Genomic DNA, 23,636 nt, shown 5'->3' with positions numbered 1-23,636 from the left:
CCAGCAGCGGTAAAACACTTGTTACTGAGCATGTATAAAGAACCTAGGTTCAGTTACCAGTGTGAGAAAACAACATTATTAAAAAGAAAAGAAGAAGCCGGGCGTTGGTGGCGCATACCTTTAATCCCAGCACTCGGGAGGCAGAGGTAGGCGGATCTCTGTGAGTTAGAGCTTAGCCTGGTCTACAAGAGTGATTTCCAGGACAGCCTGTAAAACAATACAGAGAAACCCTGTCTCGAAAAAAAAAAAAGGAAAAAATTAAAATGCCAAGCATGGTGGAGCAGTGCCTTTTTATTTATTTATTTTGGTTTTTCCAGACAGGGTTTCTCTGTATTGTTTTGGAGCCTGTCCTGGAACTTGCTCTGTAGACCAGGCCAGTGCCTTTTTAAAAAAAGAATTATTGTTGTTATTATTGCCTAATCTATATACATTATATCCATATGTAGCTGTGTGCCCATGAGTACCAGTACCTGGAAAAACCAGATCTCCTGGAGCTGGAGTTACAGACAATTCTGATCTGCCCTAGGTGGACGTTAGGAATCAAACTAAGACCAAGGTCCTGTGGAAAAGCAGAATGTACTCCTAACCCCTAAGTCATCTCTCCAGCCTCATGCCTCTAATCCTAGCACTCAATTATCAGAGGCAGTCAGATCTCTGTGAATCTGAGTCCAGTCTTATTCTTGCCAGGGCTATAGAAAGAGAACCTGTCTCAAAAAAAAAAAAAAAAAAAAAAAAAAAGAGAGAGAGAGAGGACTAGAGAGATGACTCAGTGGCTGAATCCTTGTTGTAACCGCCAAAAGCATTTGGATCTCAGCATGCACATGACAAGACAGGCATCTCATGCACTCACCTATAATCCTAGCTCTGATATGGGCAGACATCAGTAGAACGTTGGGGTGTGCAGCTTCCAGCCTAGCTGAGAGAATGTGAATTCCAGATTCAGGGTGAGACCCTGCCCCAAAAGAATAATCAGGGGTGCTAGAGAAGGTTGTAGGATTATGTGATGCCCTCTTCTAGTCTCCCCCATACTCTCAGGCGTGTGCAGACACCCACTCACAGATGCAGAATTATTGGTTTTACAAAAGAAAAATCGCATGGTAGGAGCATTTAGCAGGAAGTCAGGGGACCTACCACCAGCCACTGTACATCTGCCGTCCCTGACCTTTGGCTCCCAGAGTGTGAAATGAGACAGAAGAAGGGCCAAGGCTTCTATTTTGTGCCTGCAGGCATGCCCTTAGTTGGAATATCTTCACATGTCCTCTTTCCCTCCCCAGACAGTCTGAGGGCTCAGGAAGATGAGGCCGGGGAGGAGTTGAGGGGGTTCTCTCCTAGTGGGGCATCACCCCACTCCCCTAACACAGTGGTTCAGAACTGTACTTTGGGGGTCACATTCCTCTGTCCTCCGGTACTCTCCAGTTCCAGCCTCTCGGCAGCATCTACTAGAGATGCTTCCCTTGGGAAGTCTACATCTTCTCTAACTTGAGGCACAGCGGGGTCTTTTATCCGAACCTGAGGTTGGTTACTCGCCTAAAGAGTTACTGTGAGGGCTGGAGAGATGACTCAGAGGTTAAGAGCACAGGCTGTTCTTCCAGAGATCCTGAGTTCAATTCCCAGCAACCACACGGTGGCTCACAACCATCTCTAATGAGATCTGGTGCCCTCTTCTGTCCCACAGGCATACATGCAGGCAGAACACTACACAAAATAAATAAATAAATTAATTAATTAATTAAAAAAGAGTTACTGTGCGCCGGGCGTTGGTGGCGCACGCCTTTAATCCCAGCACTCGGGAGGCAGAGGCAGGCGAATCTCTGTGAGTTCGAGACCAGCCTGGACTACCAAGCGAGTTCCAGGACAGCCTCCAAACCCTGTCTCGAAAAACCAAAAAAATAAAAAATAAAAAAATAAAAAATAAAAAAGAGTTACTGTGAAAACCCCAGGAACAGGAATTGACAGAGTTTTATACGCTCTTTGGATCAAAAGTGGAGAAGAGAAAAATTCTCAACCTTCCTTGCCTATGGTAGTTCTATGTTATGGTTAATGGATGCTAGATGTAATGACATGCCTGTCACCCAACACATTGGAGGCAGGAGGATCAGAAGTTCTAGGTCATACTTGGCTACATAGAGTTTTGGGTCAACCTGGGTTACAAGAGACTCTGCCTCAAACAACAACAACCAACATTCTAGCGCTGAGGACACAGAGACTCCCTCCAGCTGGTATTTCAAAGGCCTGCCTTTGCCTCAGCGACGTGCCCAACACTCAGAAGGCAGAGGCAGGAGAATCTCTTGTGAATTGGAGGCCAGCCTGGTCTACAGAACAAGTTCCAGGACTAACAACCAGGACTGCACAGAGAGACCCAGTCTCAAAAAACAAAATCTTGTTAAAGCCTGGTGTGCTGATATACTCCTATAATCCTAGCATTCTGGAAGCTGAAGCAGGAGGATGCTAATACCTGTCTAGGCAATTTAGTAAGCACTGTCTCAAATGAAAAGTAAAGAGGTGGCAAACGCCTTTAATCCCAGCACTCAGGAAGCAGAGGCAGGTGGATTCTCTGTGAGTTCGAGGTCAGCCTGATCTACAGAGTGAGTTCCAGGACAGCCAGGACTGTAAGCTAGAGAAACCCTGTCTCGAAAAACAGAGAGAGTGAGGGGGGAGAGAGAGAGAGAGAGAGAGAGAGAGAGAGAGAGAGAGAGAGAGAGAGAGAGAGAGAGAGGGAGGGAGGGAGGGAGGGAGGGAGGGAGGGAGGGAGGGAGGGAGGGAGGGAGGGAGGGAGGGAGGGAGGGAGGGAGGGAGGGAGGAGGGAGGGAGGGAAGTAGAGGGAGAGAGCACAAGCCAGGGATGTAGCTTCTAGTCAGAAGCTTGAATTCCTGCTCCCAGCATCATGTACTCACACACAATTAACTAGGAAAAGATGCCTTCCTTCCTCCCTCCCTCCCTCCCTCCCTCCCTCCCTCCCTCCCTTCCTTCCTTCCTCCCTCCTTTCCTCCCTTCCTTCCTTCCTCCCTCCCTCCCTTTGTTTTTTCTGGGTAAGGGGCACGGGTTGGGGGGGATATGTTTGGTTCTGTTTTGTTTTGTTTACTCTCAGCCCTTGGGAGGTCCAGGCAGAAGGATAGAATTGATAGTCAGTCTGTGTTACGTAACAAGACCTCATCTGAGAGAGTAAAAGAAAAAAGAAGCAGGTTGTACCTGAGTCATGAGTTCTTGTTGTTTTGATTGTTGTTTTTCTTCAAAATCCATTGTTTTCCTAATAAACCATCTTGTCTTTGTAAAAGAAAAATGTTTCTATTTTCATTGGCTGGAGAAGATTGTTCAAAGAGTGTCGGTCACCCCAGAGTCTGTCTGTTTAGCAGGAAAGAAAATCTTATGTTAGATAAAAATTGATGAAAAGTAAGACATTTTTGGTTTTCTGTTGTTTTTCAAGACAAAGTTCTCCTGAATAGCCCTGGGTGTCTTGGAGCTCACTCTGTAGACCAAGCTGGCCGTGAACTCAATCTGCCTGCCTCTGCCTCCAGAGTGCTGGAATTAAAGATGTGCTTACATCACCACTATCTGGTTCAACATGTACTCTTATTCTCTGGGGTAACCTTTAGGGGAAAAAGCCCTATTCCTCTTTTGTTTTTGTTGTTGTTTTGAGACAGGGTTTCTCTGTGCAACTTTGGAGCCTGTCCTGGAACTAGCTCTATAGATGAGGCTGGCCATGAACTCACAGTGATCCACCTGCCTCCTGAGTGCTGGGATTAAAGGCAGGCCTGTGCCATCAGCACCACCGCTCTGCTCCTATTTACCATCTTATGCTCATGCATAATTGGGCATCACAGGCAGGAACCTGCCCAGTAAGAAAAAGTTTATATAATTCAAGTTTGTCAATATAAACAGAGAACTGCCCTTCAATACTCCCTTGTAACCAACTCCTTCCACTGAACCCCATAAAAGGAAGTCCCCAAGACCGTGATCCATAATAGCAAATTCAAGAGGCTCCAAGTAACAAAACTAAGGCAGTCAGTCAGTTTTACCATACTTCAGTGTTGGATGCCAACCCAAACAAATGTCAGTACATTGACTGAATGCTGAGAGCAGGTTTTGTTATTTGCTTTTAATTTTTTAGGTTTACTTATTTAATATGTTTGAGTGTCTTACCTGCATGTATGTCCATGCACCTCATGCATGCAGAGTCCACAGAGGTCAGAAAAGGGCATCAGATCTCCTGGAACTGGAGTAACAGGGGGTTGTGAACCACCACCAGGTGCAGGAAACCAAACCTGGACCCTTTGCAAGAGCAGTTAGAACTCTTAACCATTGAGCAATCTCTCCATCCTCCTCAGAAAATGGTTTTTAAGGCTCTGAGTGCAAGTCCTCTCCTCCTTTTCTTCCTTGGCTGAGTAATCAGGGATGCAATCTTCACGCCATCACCAATTAAGTATGTCTATTTCTTAACAAATCCCCAATGTGGTTCATCTCTTTTAACCCTGTGTTTTTTGTTTTTGTTTTTGTTTTTTTTGTTTTTTTGTTGTTTTTGTTTTTGTTTTTTCGAGACAGGGTTTCTCTGTATTGTTTTGGAACCTGTCCTGGAACTCACTCGGTAGACCAGGCTGGTCTCGAACTCACAGTGATCCGCCTGTCTCTGCCTCCCGAGTGCTGGGATTAAAGGCGTGCGCCACCAATGCCCGGCTTAACCCTGTGTGTTAAGGCTCATGACCTTGTCATGTCTGCATTAGGCAAGCCTGACTGTTAATAATTTTCCACTCTAAACTTCTAGTCTGGATGGGGTAGCCTGGCATGGACCAGCAGGGCCCCATGCTTCCCATCCACCAGTGGCTGGGCCTCAGCTGACTTAAACCACTTCTGTTTTGGAAATGGACCGTTATATGCTTCTTGGGGTGGGGCAGCTGGAGAGATAGCTCAGTTAAGAGCACTGCAGGCTCCTGCAGAGGACCTGGGTTCAATTCCCAGTAGCCACATAGTAGTTCACAGTCATCTATAACTCTAGGTACAGGGATCTGATGCCCTCTCTTGTCCTATGTGGACACAGGGCACATACATGGTACACATACATACATGCAGGCACAATATACATATACATAAAATAAAGAAAATGCAAGCCGGGCATTGGTGGCGCACGCCTTTAATCCTAGCACTCGGGAGGCAAGGCAGGTAGATCTCTGTGAGTTCGAGACCAGCCTGGTCTACAGAGGGAGTTCCAGGACAGCCTCCAAAGCCACAGAGAAACCCTGTCTTGAAAAACAAAAAACAAAAAAACAAAAAAGAAAGAAACTTCAAAACAAAGTATTTTTCTTTCTTAACACCTCCCCACGCATCCTGAAAAGGAAGCCCCAAGGGTTGGCAAGATGGCTCAGCAGATAAAGATACTTGCTGCCAAGCCTAATGACCTGACTTCAATCCCCTAGGGGCACACGGTGAAAAGAGAACCTACTCCTGTAAACTGTTCTTTGATGGTTATGTGTGCTTTCTCATTCTCTCTGTCTCTCTGTCACACACACACTCACATACTACAATATTTTAAAGTGGCTTTTTAGAATTATTTTATTTTATGTGTAAAGTGTTTTGCCTGCATGTATGTCTGTGCATCACATGTGTGCCTGGTACCTGCAGAGTCTGAAAGAGCATCAGATCCCCTGGAATTAGAATGATGGACAGTTGTGAACTACCATGTGGGTGCTGGGATTTGATTCCTCTGTAAGAACAATAAGTGCTCTTAACCCATAAGCTATCTCTCTAGGGAGGGCCCTACTCCCTTTTAAATTTCATTTTAGAAGTATAATAATGAGCCAGATGGTGGTGGTACACACCTTTAATCCCAGCACTTGGGAGACAGAAGCAGGTGGATTTCTATGAGTTTAAGGCCAGCCTGATCTACAGGGTGAGTTCCAAGACAGCCTCCAAAGCTACGTAGAGAAACCCTGTCTCCAAAAACAAAAAAACAAAAACAAAAACAAAAACAAAACAAAACTATGATAGTGGTATTAAAATGTTTAGAGCAAACCCCAAACAATGACCAAAACCCTGGAGTACTATTCCTCTAAAGTCCTTCTGCTCCCTTGCTACAGGCTTTGGCTTTGTATAAAGTTTTCTTGACAGTATGCAATCTGTGGTCTTCTTTCATCCATTTCGTAAGATGCCAAGAAACATCCAATCCAGACACTGGCCACAAGATAACGCCTTCATCTGTCCCCTCTATGCCTCCTGGGTCAGGTTACTGAGCTGACCTCAACATCTGTGTTTAAAGGCAGGAGGATCAAGTGACCCTGTCTCAGCAATGAGGAACAAAAGCTAGCGCACACTTCAAATGACATGCGTGAGCCGAGGAAGCAGCAGCCTGAGCTCTGGATAGAAAATGCTGTGTTCCTTTCAGCGACACAGACTCAGAGCCAAACAGGAAAAAGTCATGGGGCAACAGGCACAGAGATTGGAGTGACAATGTGACAGGATGAGGAACACCAAAGCCTGCCTGCGACCTGGGAAGGATTGCCCATGACCCTGGAAACTGAAAGCGAGGTGAGGGATGGGGCATCCCACTGTCATGATCTGAATGTGACCCCTTTTCTTGGGACGGGAGTCAGTCCCAAGTCCTCTGCTGAGGGTATTTGGAGGTGAGTCTAGGAGCTGGTTGCTTTATCTCTTGGGACTGGATCTCTCTTCCTCTTGGAGTTCTCCCAGGAGGTCTCAAGAGACAGAGAGGTGCTGTCTCCTGGAGCTCAACCTCTAGACCTGTATATGCTACAGGAACAGAGCTTATTATGTACAGATTGCATGTCTCAAGCGTGTCTTCAAGAACACCAGAGAGTGGACAGGATGTCATTCAAAACCTCCAGGGGGAGTGCAGTCCTAGATTTTGTGCTTCCTCTCTCCAAAACTATGACAGACTGAATTCTCCTTGCATGCTGCTGTAAGAAGCACTTTGCAGCCGGGCGTTGGTGGCGCACGCCTTTAATCCCAGCACTCGGGAGGCAGAGGCAGTCGGATCTCTGTGAGTTCAAGGCCATCCTGGTCTACAAAGAGAGTTCCAGGAAAACCTCCAAAACAATACAGAGAAACCCGGCCTCAAAAAACAAAAAACAAAAAACAAAAAAAAAAAAAAAAAAAAAGAAGCACTTTGCTGCGGTCTGTTCTTAGTGTGAGATACACTTAGAGTTCACCAGAGTTACAGATAAGCAAGAGATGCTAGGCTCCTCTCTCCTAGTGCTTGCTTGTCTCAGAATGCTGAGAGTTGGAATATTAAAAGTTTTCCACTATGTGACTGAACTTTGATAAGAAAAGGGGGCAGTCTCAGCCAGGCGTTGGTGGCGCACACCTTTAGTCCCAGCACTCGGGAGGCAGAGGCAGTCGGATCTCTGTGAGTTCGAGGCCAGCCTGGTCTACTGAGCGAGTTCCACGACAGCCTCCTCCAAAACTACAGAGAAACCCTGTCTTGAAAAAACAACCAAAAAAAAAAAAAAAAAAAAAAAAAAAGAAAGAAAGGAAAAGGGGCAGTCTCAAGGCCCAAACTATTCACAAACCAATGAAGAATTTGCAAAGGGAACAAGTGATAGCCTGTAAGAGCAGAGGACAGGAATTCATCATATTGACTGCACTTTTTAATTTTTTTAAATTATTTTATGTGCATGAGTGTTTTGCATGTATGTCTATGCACCACAAGCATGCAGTGTCCACAGAGTCCAGAAGAGGGTGTCAGATTTCCTGGAACTGGAGTTACCTTTTGTAACTCCATTTGTGTGAGTCACCATTTGGGTGCTGGGAACTGAACTCAAGTCCTCTGTAAGAGCAGCCAGTAATTCCAGCTCTGATTGGGGGAACTTTAAATACCACTGCCTGGTGCCAAGTCACCATGTGGGTTATTTTTGTTATGCTGATGTCCTTTTCTGCTGAACCATATACTAGTCTCTTGAATTGGTTATTATCTTATTTCCAATGTCCCTTGCTAGTTGGCCCACAGAATTCCAGGGGCTTCTCCTCTCTTTGCCTCCTATCTTGTTATAGAAGGGCTAGAATTACAGACGTGAGCCATTGTATCTAATTTTACATGAGCTCTGAGGATCCAAATTCAGGCCATTGGGCTTGGGCGGCAAACCCTTTCACACACTGAACTAGCTCCCCGGCTCTGCAAATGGTTTTCAAGATCAGAATTCCAGAAGCATGTAGCATGCCCTCGAATGGGGAAAACATTAGCACCCACTTCACTGGGTTTTGTGAGAGCTCAGTAAAGACATTCATTCATTCAACAAAAGTTCAATGAAGCCGGGCGTTGGTGGCACACGCCTTTAATCCCAGCACTCGGGAGGCAGAGGCAGGCGGATCTCTGTGAGTTCGAGGCCAGGCTAGACCGACAGCCTCCAAAACAATACAGAGAAACCTTGTCTCGTAAAAAAACAAAACAAACAAACAAAAAATAAAAAAATGCATTTTGGAGACAACCATGAATCAAGAGGTGTGCTAGATCTTAGGGAACAAATGAATGCAGTCCTTAAAAAAAAAAAAAACCAAAAAGATAATGTAGCTGACTTCTGGGAGCCTGACTCCAGTGCAGGAGCAGAAAATTCACATGTAAAATGCACACAGACCGGGCTGGAGAGATCGCTCAGCCGTTAAGAGCACCAGTTGCTCTTACAGAGGTCCTGAATTCAATTCCCAGCAACCACATGGTGGCTCACAACCATCTGTAATGGGATCAGATGCCCTTTTCTGAACTGCAGGAATACTGTATACATAATAAATAAATAAATCTTAAAAAAAAAAAAGCACACAGAGCAGGGTGCCAGCTCAAGACAAGAGTGACTCAGCAATATCCAGTAGGATAGGCTGTGCATTGGTGGTGCTGTAGACCAGGCTGTGTAGAACAGGCTGGTCTCAAACTCACAGAGATCCCTTTGCCTCTGCTTCTGGGATGTTGAGAACTAGAATGGAAGGACTAGACACGGAGCTGATAGCAGAAAGCTTGCCTGGCACTGTGGGAGGCCTTGGCCTTAAGTCTCAACTCCAGCGCTACCAAACCATGCATGTACACAGACATGTTTGTTTGCTGACTCCAAAATACTTTGGTTTTGTGAGTTATACCCATTTCTGTTTTCTGAATTAAAAATAAAAATAGGACTAGGCCGTGGGGGCCGCACATCTATAATCCTAGCAATCAGAAGGCAGAGGCAGGTGATCTTTGTGAGTTCCAAGTCAGCCTGCTCTACAGAGTGAGTTCCAGGACAGCCTAGGCTACACAGAGAAAACCTGTCTTGAAAAACCAAAACCAAAACCAAACAAACAAACAAATAAATAAATAAATAAATGTGAATACATTTAGGAGGGTTGGAAAGTTGGCCCAGCAGGTAACAGCACTTGCTGCTCTTTCACAGGACCTAATCAGATTCCAAAAATGATTTCCTCAAATATGACAGGTCTGGAGGAATGCTCTGTCCTCCAGGTATTAAGTTAATGACCACATGCTAGGCTATCTGATCCTGTCTAAATAGGAAGCATGGTTTCTTTCAGCCTTCTGGAAAACATCTACTTAAGGGGAATCTCATAAAGTCTGATGCTCTCTGTACAATAATGAAAAGCCCTTGGTCATACTGAATGGCAGGAGATGGGGGTAGAGTGGTCTTAAAAAGCACCAAAGGCCACATACCACTGTAATGTCCATTATCTTTTAGGTTGCCTTGAGTTAGTTTATCACAGCTGTAGTGGATTGTACTTAATTGATGAGTTTAGAAAAACACAAATTAGCCTGGCGTTGGTGGCGCACGCCTTTAATCCCAGCACTCGGGAGGCAGAGGCAGGCGGATCTCTGTGAGTTCGAGACCAGCCTGGACTACCAAGCGAGTTCCAGGACAGCCTCCAAAGCCACAGAGAAACCCTGTCTCGAAAAACCAAAAAAAAAAAAAAAAAAAAAAAAAAAAAAAAAAAAAAGAAAAAAAGAAAAACACAAATTACTCCCTTTACAGCTCTTCAAATTAAAAGATGGAGAGGGCTCAAATCAAAGTGTAGGCAGGGCTGTGTTGCCTTTCACATGGTTTGTGGCCTAACTCGCTTCTAGAGGCCAGCGGCATGCCTCTGCTTCTGACCTTCATGTAGCCCAGGCTGGCCTCTGTTCACTAGGTAGTTAAGTATAACTTGTAACTTCTGATCCTCCTGCCTCAATCTCTAGAGTATTGGGATGACTGGATGTGTACCACAATGCCTAGTGTATGTGGTGCTTTATCGACCCTGGGCAAGTGCTCTACCAATGGAACTCCGGCTCCATTCTCTACCCTTTTCCATCCCTCTGTTTTTACAACCCCCCCCCAATGGAACCAACTTGGATGACCTCCAGATATATTGGATGCTCTCATTATCATTCCACCTGCAAAAGTTTGGTTTTTTTTTTTTTTGTTTTTTGTTTTTTGGTTTTTCGAGACAGGGTTTCTCTGTAGCTTTGGAGGCTGGCCTGGAACTCACTTTGTAGACCAGGCTGGCCTCGAACTCACAGAGATCCGCCTGCCTCTGCCTCCCGAGTGCTGGGATTAAAGGCGTGCGCCACCAACGCCCGGCCCACCTGCAAAAGTTTTGTTTGTGTGTTTTTGCTTTGTTTTTCGAGACAGGGTTTCTCTGTATAATAGCCCTGGTTGTCCTGGAACTCACTCTGTAGACCAGGCTGTCCTGGAACTCACAGAGATCTGCCTGCCTCTGCCTCCTGAGTGCTGGGCTTAAAGGTGTGCACCACCACCACCCAGCCTATCTACTTCCATCTATGCAGGGACTAGGCTGTGCGGCTGTCTTCCTGTCTTTAGGAGGGGTAGCAGCATTTGATATGAGAGATTCACAGGAAAGTTAAGAAACCTGTCCCAAGTCCACACAACCACAAGGATGGGTTTAAAACTCCCGTGGGCTGCGAAGCATTGTGGGCTCCTAGTGAGTCAGGATAAAAGAGAAGTTTAAGGTGACTGGAAAGGGATGAAGTCCAATACCCCAGGATCTCGTTTATACTTCCTGTTCCGAGAGTCATGAATCTGGAACTGATAAAGCCAAGGTTACCTACGTAGATAAAGGTGGCTTGCTTCAGATCATCACAAATCAACGTTAAATGCAATGAGCCACTCCTACTTTAAGCCAGGAAGTTTGTAGCCCTGAGTCTAACCCTATTAGCATTCCCCACCTCATCCCCATCTCTCCCTCCATCTCAGTCTCTGTCTTTTTTTTCCAGGCAGAGTTTCTCTGTGTAGCCCTGGCGATCCTAGAATTCATCCAGGCTGATCTGCTTCTGCCTCCTGAGTGCTGAGATTAAAGATGTGCCACCAAGCCTGGCCCCACATCTCTTAATCTAAACAACCAATCTTATAAAGCCATCTGACTTGGTTTCATTTACAAAAGAAAACTATCAGATAGACCGTTGGTGGCACCCACTTTTAATCCCAGCATTTGGGAGGTAGAGGCAGGTGGATTTCCATGAGTTCAAGGCCAGCCTGGTTTACAGAGGGAATTCCAGGACAGGTTCCAAAGCCATACAGAGAAACCCTGTCTTGAAAAACCAAAATAAATAAATAAATAAACAAAAAAAAAAAAACAAAAAAAGAACTTTTTTGAGACAAAGTCTGTCTTTGTAAGCCTTTCTGGCTTGGAATTCACAAGAAATCTGACTGCCTCTGCCTCTCCTACTGCTGGGATTAAAGGCATGCATAGCAAAGCAGGGCCAGAAGAAAATTCTTAGGAGAAACCATCAAACCAACTCCTATAGTTTTGCTTTGTTTGGTTTTCATATGCCAGAAGTAGTAGTTAGAACTGTAGTCTTCAGCAATCGGGTAGCAGAGAAAGGTAGGTCTCTGTGAGTTTGAGGCCAATCTGGTCTACAAAGTGAGTTCCAGGACAACCAGGGCTGTTATGCAGAGAAATCCTGTCTTGAAAAACCAAAAAACAAAACAAAACAAAAAAAACCTGGGCCGGGCGTTGGTGGCGCACGCCTTTAATCCCAGCACTCGGGAGGCAGAGGCAGGCAGATCTCTGTGAGTTCGAGGCCAGCCTGGTCTACAGAGCGAGTGCCAGGACAGCCTCCAAAACTACACAGAGAAACCCTGTCTTGAAAACAAAACAAAACAAAAAAAAAAAAAAAACAAAAAACCCTGTAGTCTTGTTCTAAGGAAGTCAAGGTAGGAGAACCAGGAGCTTAAGCTCATCCTCGGTTCTATAAGAGTTTGAGATCAACATGAGAGCTTGTGTCAAAGTAAATGAAAACAAAACCCAAGACAACTAAGCAAAACTCACTGGAACAGCTATGTCCTTTCCTTCCTTCTCTCTCTCTAAACTCTAAAGTCAGTCTGACGTGTGTACTATTCTACTCCTCTACTTAATAAAATTGCCAGCTTTGTCTCACACTTAGAATTCTTTCCTGAAGTGCCAGTGTAATTTTCTTGGGAGGTTTTACCCAACTGGAACAGGTTAAGACTCCTAGGCTACTACAACAAAGATGGGGTATAATTTCTGCCTCTCTCAAAAATGTTTTTATGCTGGATGGTGGTGCACACCTTTAGTCCTAGCAAAGGCAGGGGGAATCTGTGAGTTCAAAGCCAGCCTGGCTTACAGAGTGAGTTCCAGGACATCCAGGGCTACACAGAGAAACCAGAGAAACCCTTTCTTGTCTCAAAACAAAAACAAAAACAAAAACAACAACAACAACAAAAAAAACAAAAACATAAAAAAGACAGGCTGGCCTTGAACTCACTGAGATCCATTTACCCCTGCCTTTAAAGTATTGGGATTGAAGGTGTGTACCACCAATCCCAGCCTTCTCTTAAATTAAAAAATTATAAAAGAGAGTATTAGGTTCCCAGGTATCTTCCAACAATGGAGTCACAGGGTTATGAGCTACCATGTACTTGCTAGAAACTAAACCCACCTCTCTGGAGGAAGAGTCATCTCTCCAGCTCCCACACAATCTCTTTTAATATTTATCTATTTGTTTTGAAGTCTTGTGTTAACATCTCTGAGAATTATTATTTGAAAATAAAATCTGAGTGGGTGGTGGTTACCCACACCTTTAATTCCAGCACTTGGGAGGCAGAGGCAGGTGGATCTCTGTGAGTTCGAGGCCAGCCTGGTCTGTAGAGCTAGTTCCAGGACAGCCTCCAAAGCCACAGAGAAACCCTGTCTCGAAAAACAAACAAACAAAAAAAAAAAAAAAAAAGAAAGAAGGAAAATTAAATCTGACCAGGTGTGGTGTCTACCTCATGCCTTTTGGAGAAATTAATATTATTTTTCATGTTTATTTGTGTTTTGCCTACATGTATGTCTATGAACATGAGTACCTGGTGCCCACAGAGGCAGAAAAGTGACATCAGATTCCTGGAACTGCAATTAGATAGTTGTAAGCTGCCATGGGGGTGCTGGGACTCAAACCTAGGTCCTCTGGAAGAACAGCCATTGCTTTAAACCACTGAACTATAGCCCCAGTTTCCCTGGCTCACACTTTTGATTCCAGCAAACCACTCAGACAGAGGCAGGAGGATTTCTGTGAGGCTAGCCTGGTCTACATAACATAGTGAGTTCCAAGACAGCCAAGACTATGTAGACAGACCATGTAAAAGACAGACAGACTGACAGACAGATGGACAGACAGAGAGGAAAATTATGTTTGGATCTTACTTACTATCATTTCCATTTTGTGTTCATACAATGTTGATTCAAAATCAGACACTACTGTGGGAATTAACAGTGGATATTTTTTAGACTAATTTTACTTATGTATATGTATGTCTGTGAGGGTACCGGCTTGTGAGTGCAGGTGTTCTCAAATGCCAGAAGAGAAATTGGAATTACAGATGGTTGTGATCCTCCATGTGAGTTCTGGGAACAGAACCACTAAGACGTGTCTCCAGCACCTGACTCGATGTTTTTCTGTGTATTTAATTATCTATCCATGTGTGGATCTAGTTTTTCTGTCATCATCATAGCATAGATACAATTACATACAATAATAACAATATCATAGCTATACTAACATAATGATTTTAGTTGTTGCTGCAAAATGTTTTGGAGAGAAAATTTGAAATATAGTACCACTTAGATCCCATAACTGTTAACATTTTGCTACATTTTAGTTTCCTGTTTGCTTGTGAATACCCTGAAAACTTTTGTCAGACTCTAGAAAGTTACTCTGAAAATTTTTAGAATGTATCTTCCAACAACAGAACAATGAGCACAATCTTCTCTTTACATTTATTTATTTTGAGGCAGTTCTTACCATGCACCATAAAGCACTGGCTGGCCTGGAATTTCCTTAGTAAAGTCTGACTGGCCTCAAGCTCACAGAACTCTGCCTGCCTCTGTGTCTAGTGTTCTGAGAAAAAGGTGTGCACCACCATGCCTCCTGCTTTTTCTCCTTCTCCTTCTTCTTTTTCTTCCTCTTCTTGGATCTGGCTCTGTAGTTCAGGGTGCCCTTGAACTCATGATCTTCCTGCCTCAATCTCAGGAGTTCTGGGCTGACCACACAGTACCACTTCTGCATTCTAAAATTAGCAAGACACCAATCACCCATAGGTATCCATATCTGAATGTTTCCAGTTGTCAGAAAAGATACAGTAAACCTGGTAAGATGTGCGGGCTTATAATTCTAGCACCGCACGGGGTAGGTAGGGGGATCACTTGAACTTCGGAGTTTGAGAACAGCCTGGATAACACAGCAGGAACACTTCTGAGAAAAAGAAGGAAAACTAACTCAAAACACACCACACCACATCAGCTGACACATTCTATTTTTTGTTATGTGTTTTATTTTATTTCACTTTGTTTTTGGAGCCTGTTCTGGAACTTGCTCTGTAGACTGTGCTGGCCTTGAACTCACAGAGATCCGCCTCCCTCTGCCTCCCGAGTGCTGGGATTAAAGGTGTGTGCCACCAACACCTGGCAAGATAGGGTCTTATGTATCCTAGGATGGCCTCAGACTTTCTATGTTGCTGAGTGTGATCCTCTACCTCTTCACTTCTGGGACTGCAAAGTGTGCCAATATATCCAGGTTACTTGGTGCTTGGGATGGGACCCAGGGCTTCATGTATGTGTGCTAGGCAAGTACTCTGTCAATTTAGCTACATTCCCAACCTCAAGGGGTCTTACTTTTACCCTATTGGGCTGAGACTTATTACTCTGTCCCCAAGCTTGCCCTGATCCTCCTGCCTCAGCTTCTTGGGTCTTGAGTACTAGGATTACAGGCAAGCACAAACTTGTTCAGCAAATACAATGTTTACAAATCTTTGTGTATGTGGTTGACATCAAAATCTAACAGTCCTACTGAACTATGTCTCCAACCCCTCTTGAGAGCATCCTGTGGGGATCAAGACAAGGCTCAGGAAAAACCAGGTGCTTTGATGATTTTTAATAATTGTCATGACTGATTTCACTTGTCCAACAAGTATAGAGAGCCTGCTATTGTCAGGCATTGGGCTAGGCAGGGCACATTTAACAGATATGTTCCCATAGTTCATGAAACAGTGGGCCTGGTTTTTCAGAAATGAGATGCCATAGGCTATGGACACTCCACCTGGACATGCCTAATCTCAGGTTTAACTACAAGTTGGGTGGGAGAAATGTGATCCCATGAAACACATTAAGTGCAGTAGAAGAGTGTGCTTGAACTGGGCAAAATAAGAAATAAGACCTCGAGTTATGTGTTTTTCATTCAGCCACAGATGGGGAGACTGAGGGAAAGAGCAGTAACTTGTCTGAAGCCACACTGAATAAGGATGTTTAGACCCATGAGCAGGGAGTGTGCAGTTAGGTAGTGGGCTCAGCAAGGGTTTCATGGGTATGTGGTGAGTCAACAGCCGTCCTGCTTGTTTGCAGCCGCCTGGCTGTGATATAGGTAACATCTACTGCAGCGTGTGCGAATGCTAAGATGCTAAGACCTCAACGAGATTTTTTTTTTTTTGAGACAGAGTCACTTTATGTAGCTTGGTATGTAGACTGGTCTGCAATTCATGGATGATCTGCTGTTTCTGGCGCCTATGTACTGAGATCACAGGAGAACGATCCAGGATCAAGGAGATCTTTTTAAAAATCAATTAACTAGTTTATTTTGTGTGAGCCCCCTGTGTATGTGAGAGGACAACTCTCTGGAGTCCGTTTTCCCTTTCTGCCATGTGGATCCCAAGGATGGAACTCTGTCGTCAAGGGTAAAGGAGTCAGGCTCCATTACCCGCTGAGTCATCTCAGTGCCTCCTTCAACATTTATTCCTATGCTTTACAAACAAAAACAAATTTTTTTTCAACGCCAGGCAAAGCTAGTGGAGAGGAAGAAGAGTGAAGGAACGAATGAATGAACGGTCAGAAGAGCGCGCTCCGTAAGGTAAAGGATCCGTGGGGCTCTCCAGTGGAGATTCTCAGGGCCGACCTTAGGCTGCAGCTGCGCAGCTGATGCCGGGACTCCACGTTGCAGCCCGGGGGTGCGTGGCCACCTCCATCAGCACGCCCTCGCCCGGAGCGGCCGCCCTCCACGCGCCGCGGGCGGAAGGGTCGCCGGCCGGGGCGCACGCCCACCTGTCGCGCGCAGGCGCATAAGTACGCCTGCTCTCCCGCGGCACGGTCAGTGCGCAGGCGCGGCGGCTGATGCGAGTGTGTCTGTGCGGCGAGAAGATGGCGGCGACGGGGGACGCGGCGTGAGGAGCCGGAGCGGTGCCGAGCCTCATTGAGACGGGCCGCCATGGCCCTCCACAATCCGCAGGTAGCGCGGGCTGCGTCCAGGGCGGGAGGTCTGGGCCACGGGAAGGCCTCGGAGCAGCGGGCACGAGTTGCGCGGCGGGCCGGCGGTGGGGGAGGCGCCGGCACGCTGCCGGCCTAGGCCCGCGCCGCGCCCCTTATCGCCGCGCGCCCCAGCGCCCGAGGCCGCCCGAACTGCCCCGAGAGCGCCCGAGCAGCTTCGAGAGCGCCGAGGCCGCAGGGAAGGCCTCCCGCGTGCTCCGCCGGCAGCCGACGGGCGACGCTCTGGCCCAGCGGCTCAGATGGCTGGCGCTCTCCGGCGCAGCAGGGACCTGGCCCTCGCCTCCAGGATAGTGTTGTAAAGATAACTGGGAACCGCTGGGGTGGCACACTGTCTCGCCCGGGACTGACGCCTTTTGCACGGAGCCGGGGCTGGGCTGGGGCCCCGCAGGCCCGAGCGCTTGCTGCGCCTTGCTCTGCGGGAGCTGCTCTCTCAGACCCCCTGATAAGACGCACTTGGGAGAAATGAGAAGTCAGCACGTGGTGCTGCTTCTCAGGGCTGCTTAAGGCCCGGCGTTTGTTGAGGTCTCAGACCTAGACTAGAAATTGTTTCTTTGGTAATCATCTGAGTGATTTTTCTGCCAGAGAGAGAAATAAAGTGACTCTTGGGAAACTGGTGGGGAGTAAAATCTCAACCTTTCCCAGGCTGGTGGATGGGGTCGAGGCGGACGAGGTACTTTTGGGAAACGATTGTCTTTTGAGGGGCAGGGTTCTCTCCCTCTGTAGTCCAGGCTAGTCTCTTTAACTTGAAATTTTTTCTGCCTCAGCGTGGTGGGGTTGGGTTGCAGACACAAGCCACTACGTGTGTTTGAAAGGTTATTTTAATAACCGTTTCAATGAAGGTATGATGTGGGATTTAAACCTCGAAACCATTCTTTTTTCTTTTCTTTTTGAAACAGGGTTTCTCTGTATTGCTTTGGAGCCTGTCCTGGAACTCGCTCTGTAGACCAGGCTGGCCTTGAATTTACAGAGATCTGCCTGCCTCTGTCTCCCAAGTGCTGGGATTAAAGGCGTGCGCCACCAACGCTCGGCTGGAAACCTTTTTTAAATGAAAGGTTAGATTCTAGGAGAAACTGCGGTTCTGTTAAATTTGTGGTGTGTTTTTAGATCAAATCAGAGCTTTGCCTGTTTGACCTTTTCTCCCCTTTTGTAAATTTACCTTTGTATTTGGTGTAGGTCTTTGAAATGGGCAATAATTGAATAATAATTTTGACAAAGAGTTTTTACTATATTTATGTTGTAAACAGATCTTCACTACACAGCTTGGAATTCATTGCCTGCCTCTGCTTCCAAGGTGTTGGAGATTGGGGTATTCACAGTCACACCTGCCTCTATTCCCACCCTCCCTTTTTTTAAATGTGAATGAATGCTTTGCTTACATTTGTGTCTTCCTGGTGCCTACTAAAGTGAAAAGAGGGCTTTGGATCCCTGGAATAAGAATGGTTGTCAGCCTCTGTATGAGTGCTGGGAATAGAACCTGAATTCTCTGCTAGAACAGCTGCTTTGAATCCTGGAGTCATTTGGACCTCCCCTCCTCAGAGGCTTTAGGAGATTTCAGCCTTTTACTTAACTCAAATATTTCTTTAGTCTCAGCATATGAGAGGCAGAATCAAGCAGAGCTCTGAGTTCCAGTCCAGCCTGGTCTATATAGTGAGTTCCAGAATGCCAGAGCTCAAAACAAACAAACAAACAAACAAACAAACAAAATCCTTGTTGACTGTCTTTGTTTTTACTTCTGGAATTAGTCTGTAGGGTTCATTCTGAACTGAACTGTGTGTAATGCTTTCTTTGTGACTTTGAGATGAACAAAGCTTGTTTAAACATAATTCAATGTCTCAGTCACCAGTAACAGTGTCGAGTTGGTGATGCTTTGTAAGCTTGCAGTTTGACTTGGGCTCATTGTCCTGGGCTTTGTGTTTTGCAGCACATATGCACATCTTCAGGACTCAGACTGGCAGATCTAGCTAAATATGAACGCTAGCAGTACCTTAGGCTGTCTAGTGGCAGAAAGGAGAAAATATGGTAGTTTGAGTCCTGTTTTAAGTTTTAAAAGAATAGTAGTGGAATAGTTGTGTAAGGTTGAGCATATCTGTAACCCCAGGATGGGAGAGGTGGAGGCAGGAGGATCAGGAGTCCAAGGTCAACCTCAGGTTACACACCCAAGTTTCAGGCCAATTGTGCTATGAGTCCTTGTCACACAAATAGAAGAAGAAAAAAAAACCCAGGATTTCACTATTGGATCTATCTTGAGTTCTGAGTATTTTAATTCAGGAAATATTGGCATTTTACCATATGTTGGCCTTCATGATATGCAAATTGGGTGTTTTTTGTTTGGGTGTTTTTGGAGACAGGGTCACTATGTAGTCTGTTAGCTTTAGACTCCGTTTTCCTGGCTTAGTCTTTCAGGGACTGGAATTTTAGCAGGGAGCCTCCATATTCTAATATTCTAGGTTTTGGTTGAAGTAGCTTCCACAGTTAAGGGCCAGTTTTCAGTGGCGTGTAGAGGTTAATAGGTTAACTCTTCCATATAGATTGTAGTTGTGTCCATGCTTTTGAACTGTGTGTTTGAACCTTGTTCTGTGGATTGAAGGGCAGCAGTGAAGAACTTGGAAACACTGTGTGTAGGGTGCATTCTGGTCCACCAGCTGAACCAGTTCAGAGGAGGAGCTCTCACCTGAGGTTGGAAGTGAATCTGGCATGTGTGCTGTCAGAACTGGCTTCTGTAAATTGAGGGGATTAATTTGAAGCTACCAATATGCCTTGTACTTAAAGAAAAAGTCGATGTCGAGTCCATGGGCTGGTTTCTGCTCTCCTTTACACAGACTCTCAACATCGTTTCATGCTGGAAATTCTTGGATTTAGTTTATAGCACATGGCAGTGTTAAACTGTCATGGAAGTGCTTTTGTAACTGATAGCTGGATTAGGGTCTTTTTTGTTGTTGTTTTGTTTTTTGTTTTTCCGAGACAGGGTTTCTCTTTATTGTTTTGGAGGCTGTTCTGGAACTGGCTCTGTAGACCAGGCTGGCCTCGAACTCAGAGATCCACCCAAGTGCTGTGATTAAAGGCTGAGCCACCAACTCCTGGCTAAGGGTAATTCTTTTTTATTTTATTTTATTTTTTTGGTTTTTCGAGACAGGGTTTCTCTGGCTTTGGAGGCTGTCCTGGAACTCACTTTGTAGACCAGGCTGGCCTCGAACTCACAGAGATCCGCCTGCCTCTGCTGGGATTAAAGGCGTGCACCACCAAGGCCCGGCAAGGGTGATTCTTAAAAGGTTATTTTTTCTATTGATACAATGTTTCATTATGTGGCCCATAATCCTGTGGAACTCATGCAGCAGTGGTAGCTTGAGACTTGAGACTTGTAAAACTCCTACCTCAGTCTCCTGAGCTACCTCACTCTGCTAATGAGATTAGAATCAGAATCTAACCAGTCGTATGCAACTGAAATAAATAACAGTTCTGAAGTGGTCATGGGGTATTTGAAGACTTTATTTTTATTTTTTATTTTTTGGCATAACAGCAGTAAAACATTTTAGTCTATCTTAAGACTGTATATGCTATGAGAAGTCCAGGGGTTGGTAGTCTCCGAGTGCATATTGCTATATTTTGTTTGGGCCTCACTCTCTTGTCCTTTCAGCTCACCTTGTTGGGAACTCAGCACAGAAAGTCAATGGACAGACTGGATTCTGGATTCTTCTCTAGGGCTAACATTAGAATTAGGTATTTCAGTTTATGTTACTTGGAAGTAAAATGTTTTGAATAGTGGTGCACACAGGAAAATTGAAAGGAGAAAGATATACCGTAATTTGGTTACTGTCTCATTGATGCAGGCTAGAATGTCAAGAATAGGGAACAGCTGTCATTTCCACTTGGATGAGGTACATTGAAAGTCATTTTTAGTTTTGCAAATTACAGGTGTGTAAGTACTTCTGAGCAGTGAGTCACGTTTTCAGGGTACACTAGATGTGGCTGGGGGACACTTCTCATTGATATTGGGAAATGGTTAGTAGAGCCTGGTTTTGAATTTGTAATTAGGCTAGTTCATCACAATCACTGGGTGCACATGAAGATCACTGCTGCAGAGCTGCACACGCGTCTGCAGTGGAATTTGCTGGCCATGGGATGTTGGATTAGTGTCATTTGTCTCTTAGTGCCACTTCAGCAGGGCACTATTCATTTTTAAGACTTGTATGTGCTTGGACTGCAGTTTTTCTGTCTGGAAGTGATCTCCTAAAAGGCCTTGTGTGAGTATCTTGTCAGGACAGGCTGGATAAGAACTAGTGTTGGGAGCTGGAGAGATTGCTTTGTGGTTAAAAGTATTTCTTGCTCTTGCAGAGGACCTGGATTTGATCCCATATGATGGCTCACAATGTTACCTGTAACTCCTGTCCTAGGATAGTTGATACCCTTTTCTGGCATTCCCAGGCACTGAATGCACACAATACCCAGACATACGTGCAAGCAAAACACCCATATTCATAAAATTAAAACAAGTGTTGGATGGTGCTTGGTGGTACATGTTACCCCAGCATATGGGAGGCTGAGTGTTTGAGAGTTTTAGGCCAGTCTGGGCTACATAGCAAAATCCTGTCTGAAGAAAAACCCAAAATGAACATATATTGGAACATAAAGGTAGCCCACATGGCATGTTTGTTTGTTTCAAAGATCAGAAAATGTAATTTATAGTAAATCTGAGTGTGGCTCTTCAGATTATAAATGCTCATGAGCTGGTTCTTAGTGTTGAGAAACTCTTTGGCAGTAATCCAGTTTTCTTTGGAAGATGTAGGAAATCAGAAGCTGCTCACTCCTGTTCTGCTTATCTCAACACCTATTACTCAGTTACTCCCTCCTGGGCACAGGGCAGGTGGTATTGAGATGGAATAGGGATTTGGGACTGGTATCAGAAGACGCAAGGGTTGACTTTAGGATTGTTAGGGTCCTATTTAGGGTGCTGTGTCCTCATCTTTGAGGTTAGTCATCTTGAGGATAATATAGTCTCTGATACCAGAGTCTCACAAGCCATGGCTTATGACAACCTCTCTTCATTTGGTGCCCAGTTAACAGCAACTGTGCCATCTCGCTTACTGAAAAAAAAAAGGTCCTTTTTTTAAAAATTTTTATTTTTTGTTTTTAGTTTTTTGAGACAGCGTTTCCTCTGTGTAACAGTCCTAGCTACCTGTCCTGGAACTCACTTTGTAGACCAGAGTGGCCTCAACTCAAAACAGATCCGACTGCCTCTGCCTCCCAAGTGCTGGGATTAAAGGTGTGGGTCACCAACGCCCGGCTCGAGAGAGACTGATTTTCAATGTAGCTAAGGCTACCTTTTTTAAACTTGCCATTTAGCCACATAGCCAAGGATGACTTCTGAATCACTTGTTTCTACCTCCCCCCCAGTGCTGGGGTCACAGTAGTGATGCTGGGAATCCAAAAGATGTACTGTGACCTCCACTGTGAAGAAATGTAGATAGATGTCATTTGGCATCTAAGTGCTGCATTGGAACAGACTCAGAGCTGGACAGTGGTGGTGCATGCCTTTAATCCCCGAGTTTGGGAAGCAGTGATCTCTGTTAGGTCGAGGTTAGCTAGTCTGGTCTATAGAGCCAAGTTCCAGGACAGCCAAAGCTATTTAGAGAAACTCTGTCTTGAAACAACAAGCCAAACAACTGAATTCAGTAGAAGAGTACTAAGCTTGCAACAATGGCCATGCTGTAGGTCAGTTTCAGTAGGTACCCTCACTGGGCTGGAAAGAAGTTGCCCAGTGAAGAGTGTACCCTGAATCTTGGGTGTTTTGGCTAGGTGGGGACATGGTTGATACAGCTCTGTATTCACAGAGACTAGAATTTGGAAGACCGATGTGTCACAGCTGCTGACTGGGAACTTGTAGCAATCATGTCTTAGTCTCCTGAGTATTGTGATTAGAGGTGTACACTAGGCGCTGCAAAACTCATTTTTATCTTTTAAAATACAGAGTAAGGATGAAGCAATATATGGATTACATTTTGCAAGCCATGGACTTTGTCACCTAGTCTGCCAAAGAGCATTTAATGGAATCCATTAGAAAACTTGCAATCACCTTTCATAAAAGATCCGAGGCTACACCACTGGGGCTCTCACACTAACACACTAGTGCCCTTGGAGGGACAGATGCTGTTCACCTTGACTCCATTGCTTTTATCTAAGTGTTATCTGGACCCATTAGCTTATGAATTTATTGGCTTTCAAGCATTTTTTTCTTTTTGTCTTGTACACATAGTCTGTATTAGGAAGCTGTATCAGAAGTCTATGTGTGAGGGTGCATATGTGGACAACTCTGTAGGTTGAGATCTCTTTCCACTTCTGTGTTCTAGAGATGGAACTCAGTATGTGGGTTCTACCGGTGGATCCCAAGTCTTGGTTTATACATCAGCTGCCTTTCCCTACTGAGCTATGCTGGCCCAGGACTTAATACATGCTTCTACCTTCTTTACCTTCCACTAATTGTAGCAACAAGGCCAAAATGCAACATCTTTTCGTTATGATGCACCCATCAAAGCTGTGGAGTAAAGAGTTTAAAAGTGAAGCTTAATTCTAGGTTCTGTGGTTTCTGGCTATTCTATTTCCTCCCATGTGTATGAGTGTTTGCCTACATGTGTTTGTGGATCTCTGGAGGCCAGAAAACTGTATTGGATCCTTGGAACTGGAGTTTGATGGATGGATATGAGTGTGAACCAGCATGTGGGTCCTGGAAACCTGGGTCCTTTGCTAATGCCGTTAACCACTGAGGCACACCCCACTACCCCTTTTGGCATTTGGAGACAGGATTTCTTTCTATAGCTTTGGGGCCTGTCTTGGAATTCTTGTAGACCAGGCTGGCTTCCTACTCAAAGAGACCTGCCTGCCTCTGCCTCCCAAGTTTTGGGATTAAAGGTGTG

At 45.1% G+C, this 23,636-nt stretch overlaps 1 protein-coding gene across 2 annotated transcripts in view; it reads left to right on the top strand.

Annotated features, from left to right (window-relative positions):
• Positions 1-16,545: 16,545 nt before the first annotated feature.
• Usp10 (ubiquitin specific peptidase 10) overlaps positions 16,546-23,636 on the top strand; it is a 44,898-nt gene continuing 37,807 nt past the window's right edge. For both annotated transcript variants that reach the window (XM_021228985.2, XM_005073093.4), the window contains exon 1: positions 16,546-16,690. In XM_021228985.2, coding sequence (XP_021084644.1) covers positions 16,670-16,690 — 21 coding nt within the window. In that variant the 5' untranslated portion in view covers positions 16,546-16,669. The remainder of the gene's footprint in view (positions 16,691-23,636) is intronic.

This window comes from Mesocricetus auratus, unplaced genomic scaffold, assembly GCF_017639785.1.
Source record: "Mesocricetus auratus isolate SY011 unplaced genomic scaffold, BCM_Maur_2.0 Super-Scaffold_6723, whole genome shotgun sequence".
Taxonomy (NCBI): Eukaryota; Metazoa; Chordata; class Mammalia; order Rodentia; family Cricetidae; genus Mesocricetus; species Mesocricetus auratus.
The sequence above is the reverse complement of the archived record's forward strand: the minus strand, read 5'-3'. Positions and strand labels throughout refer to the sequence as shown.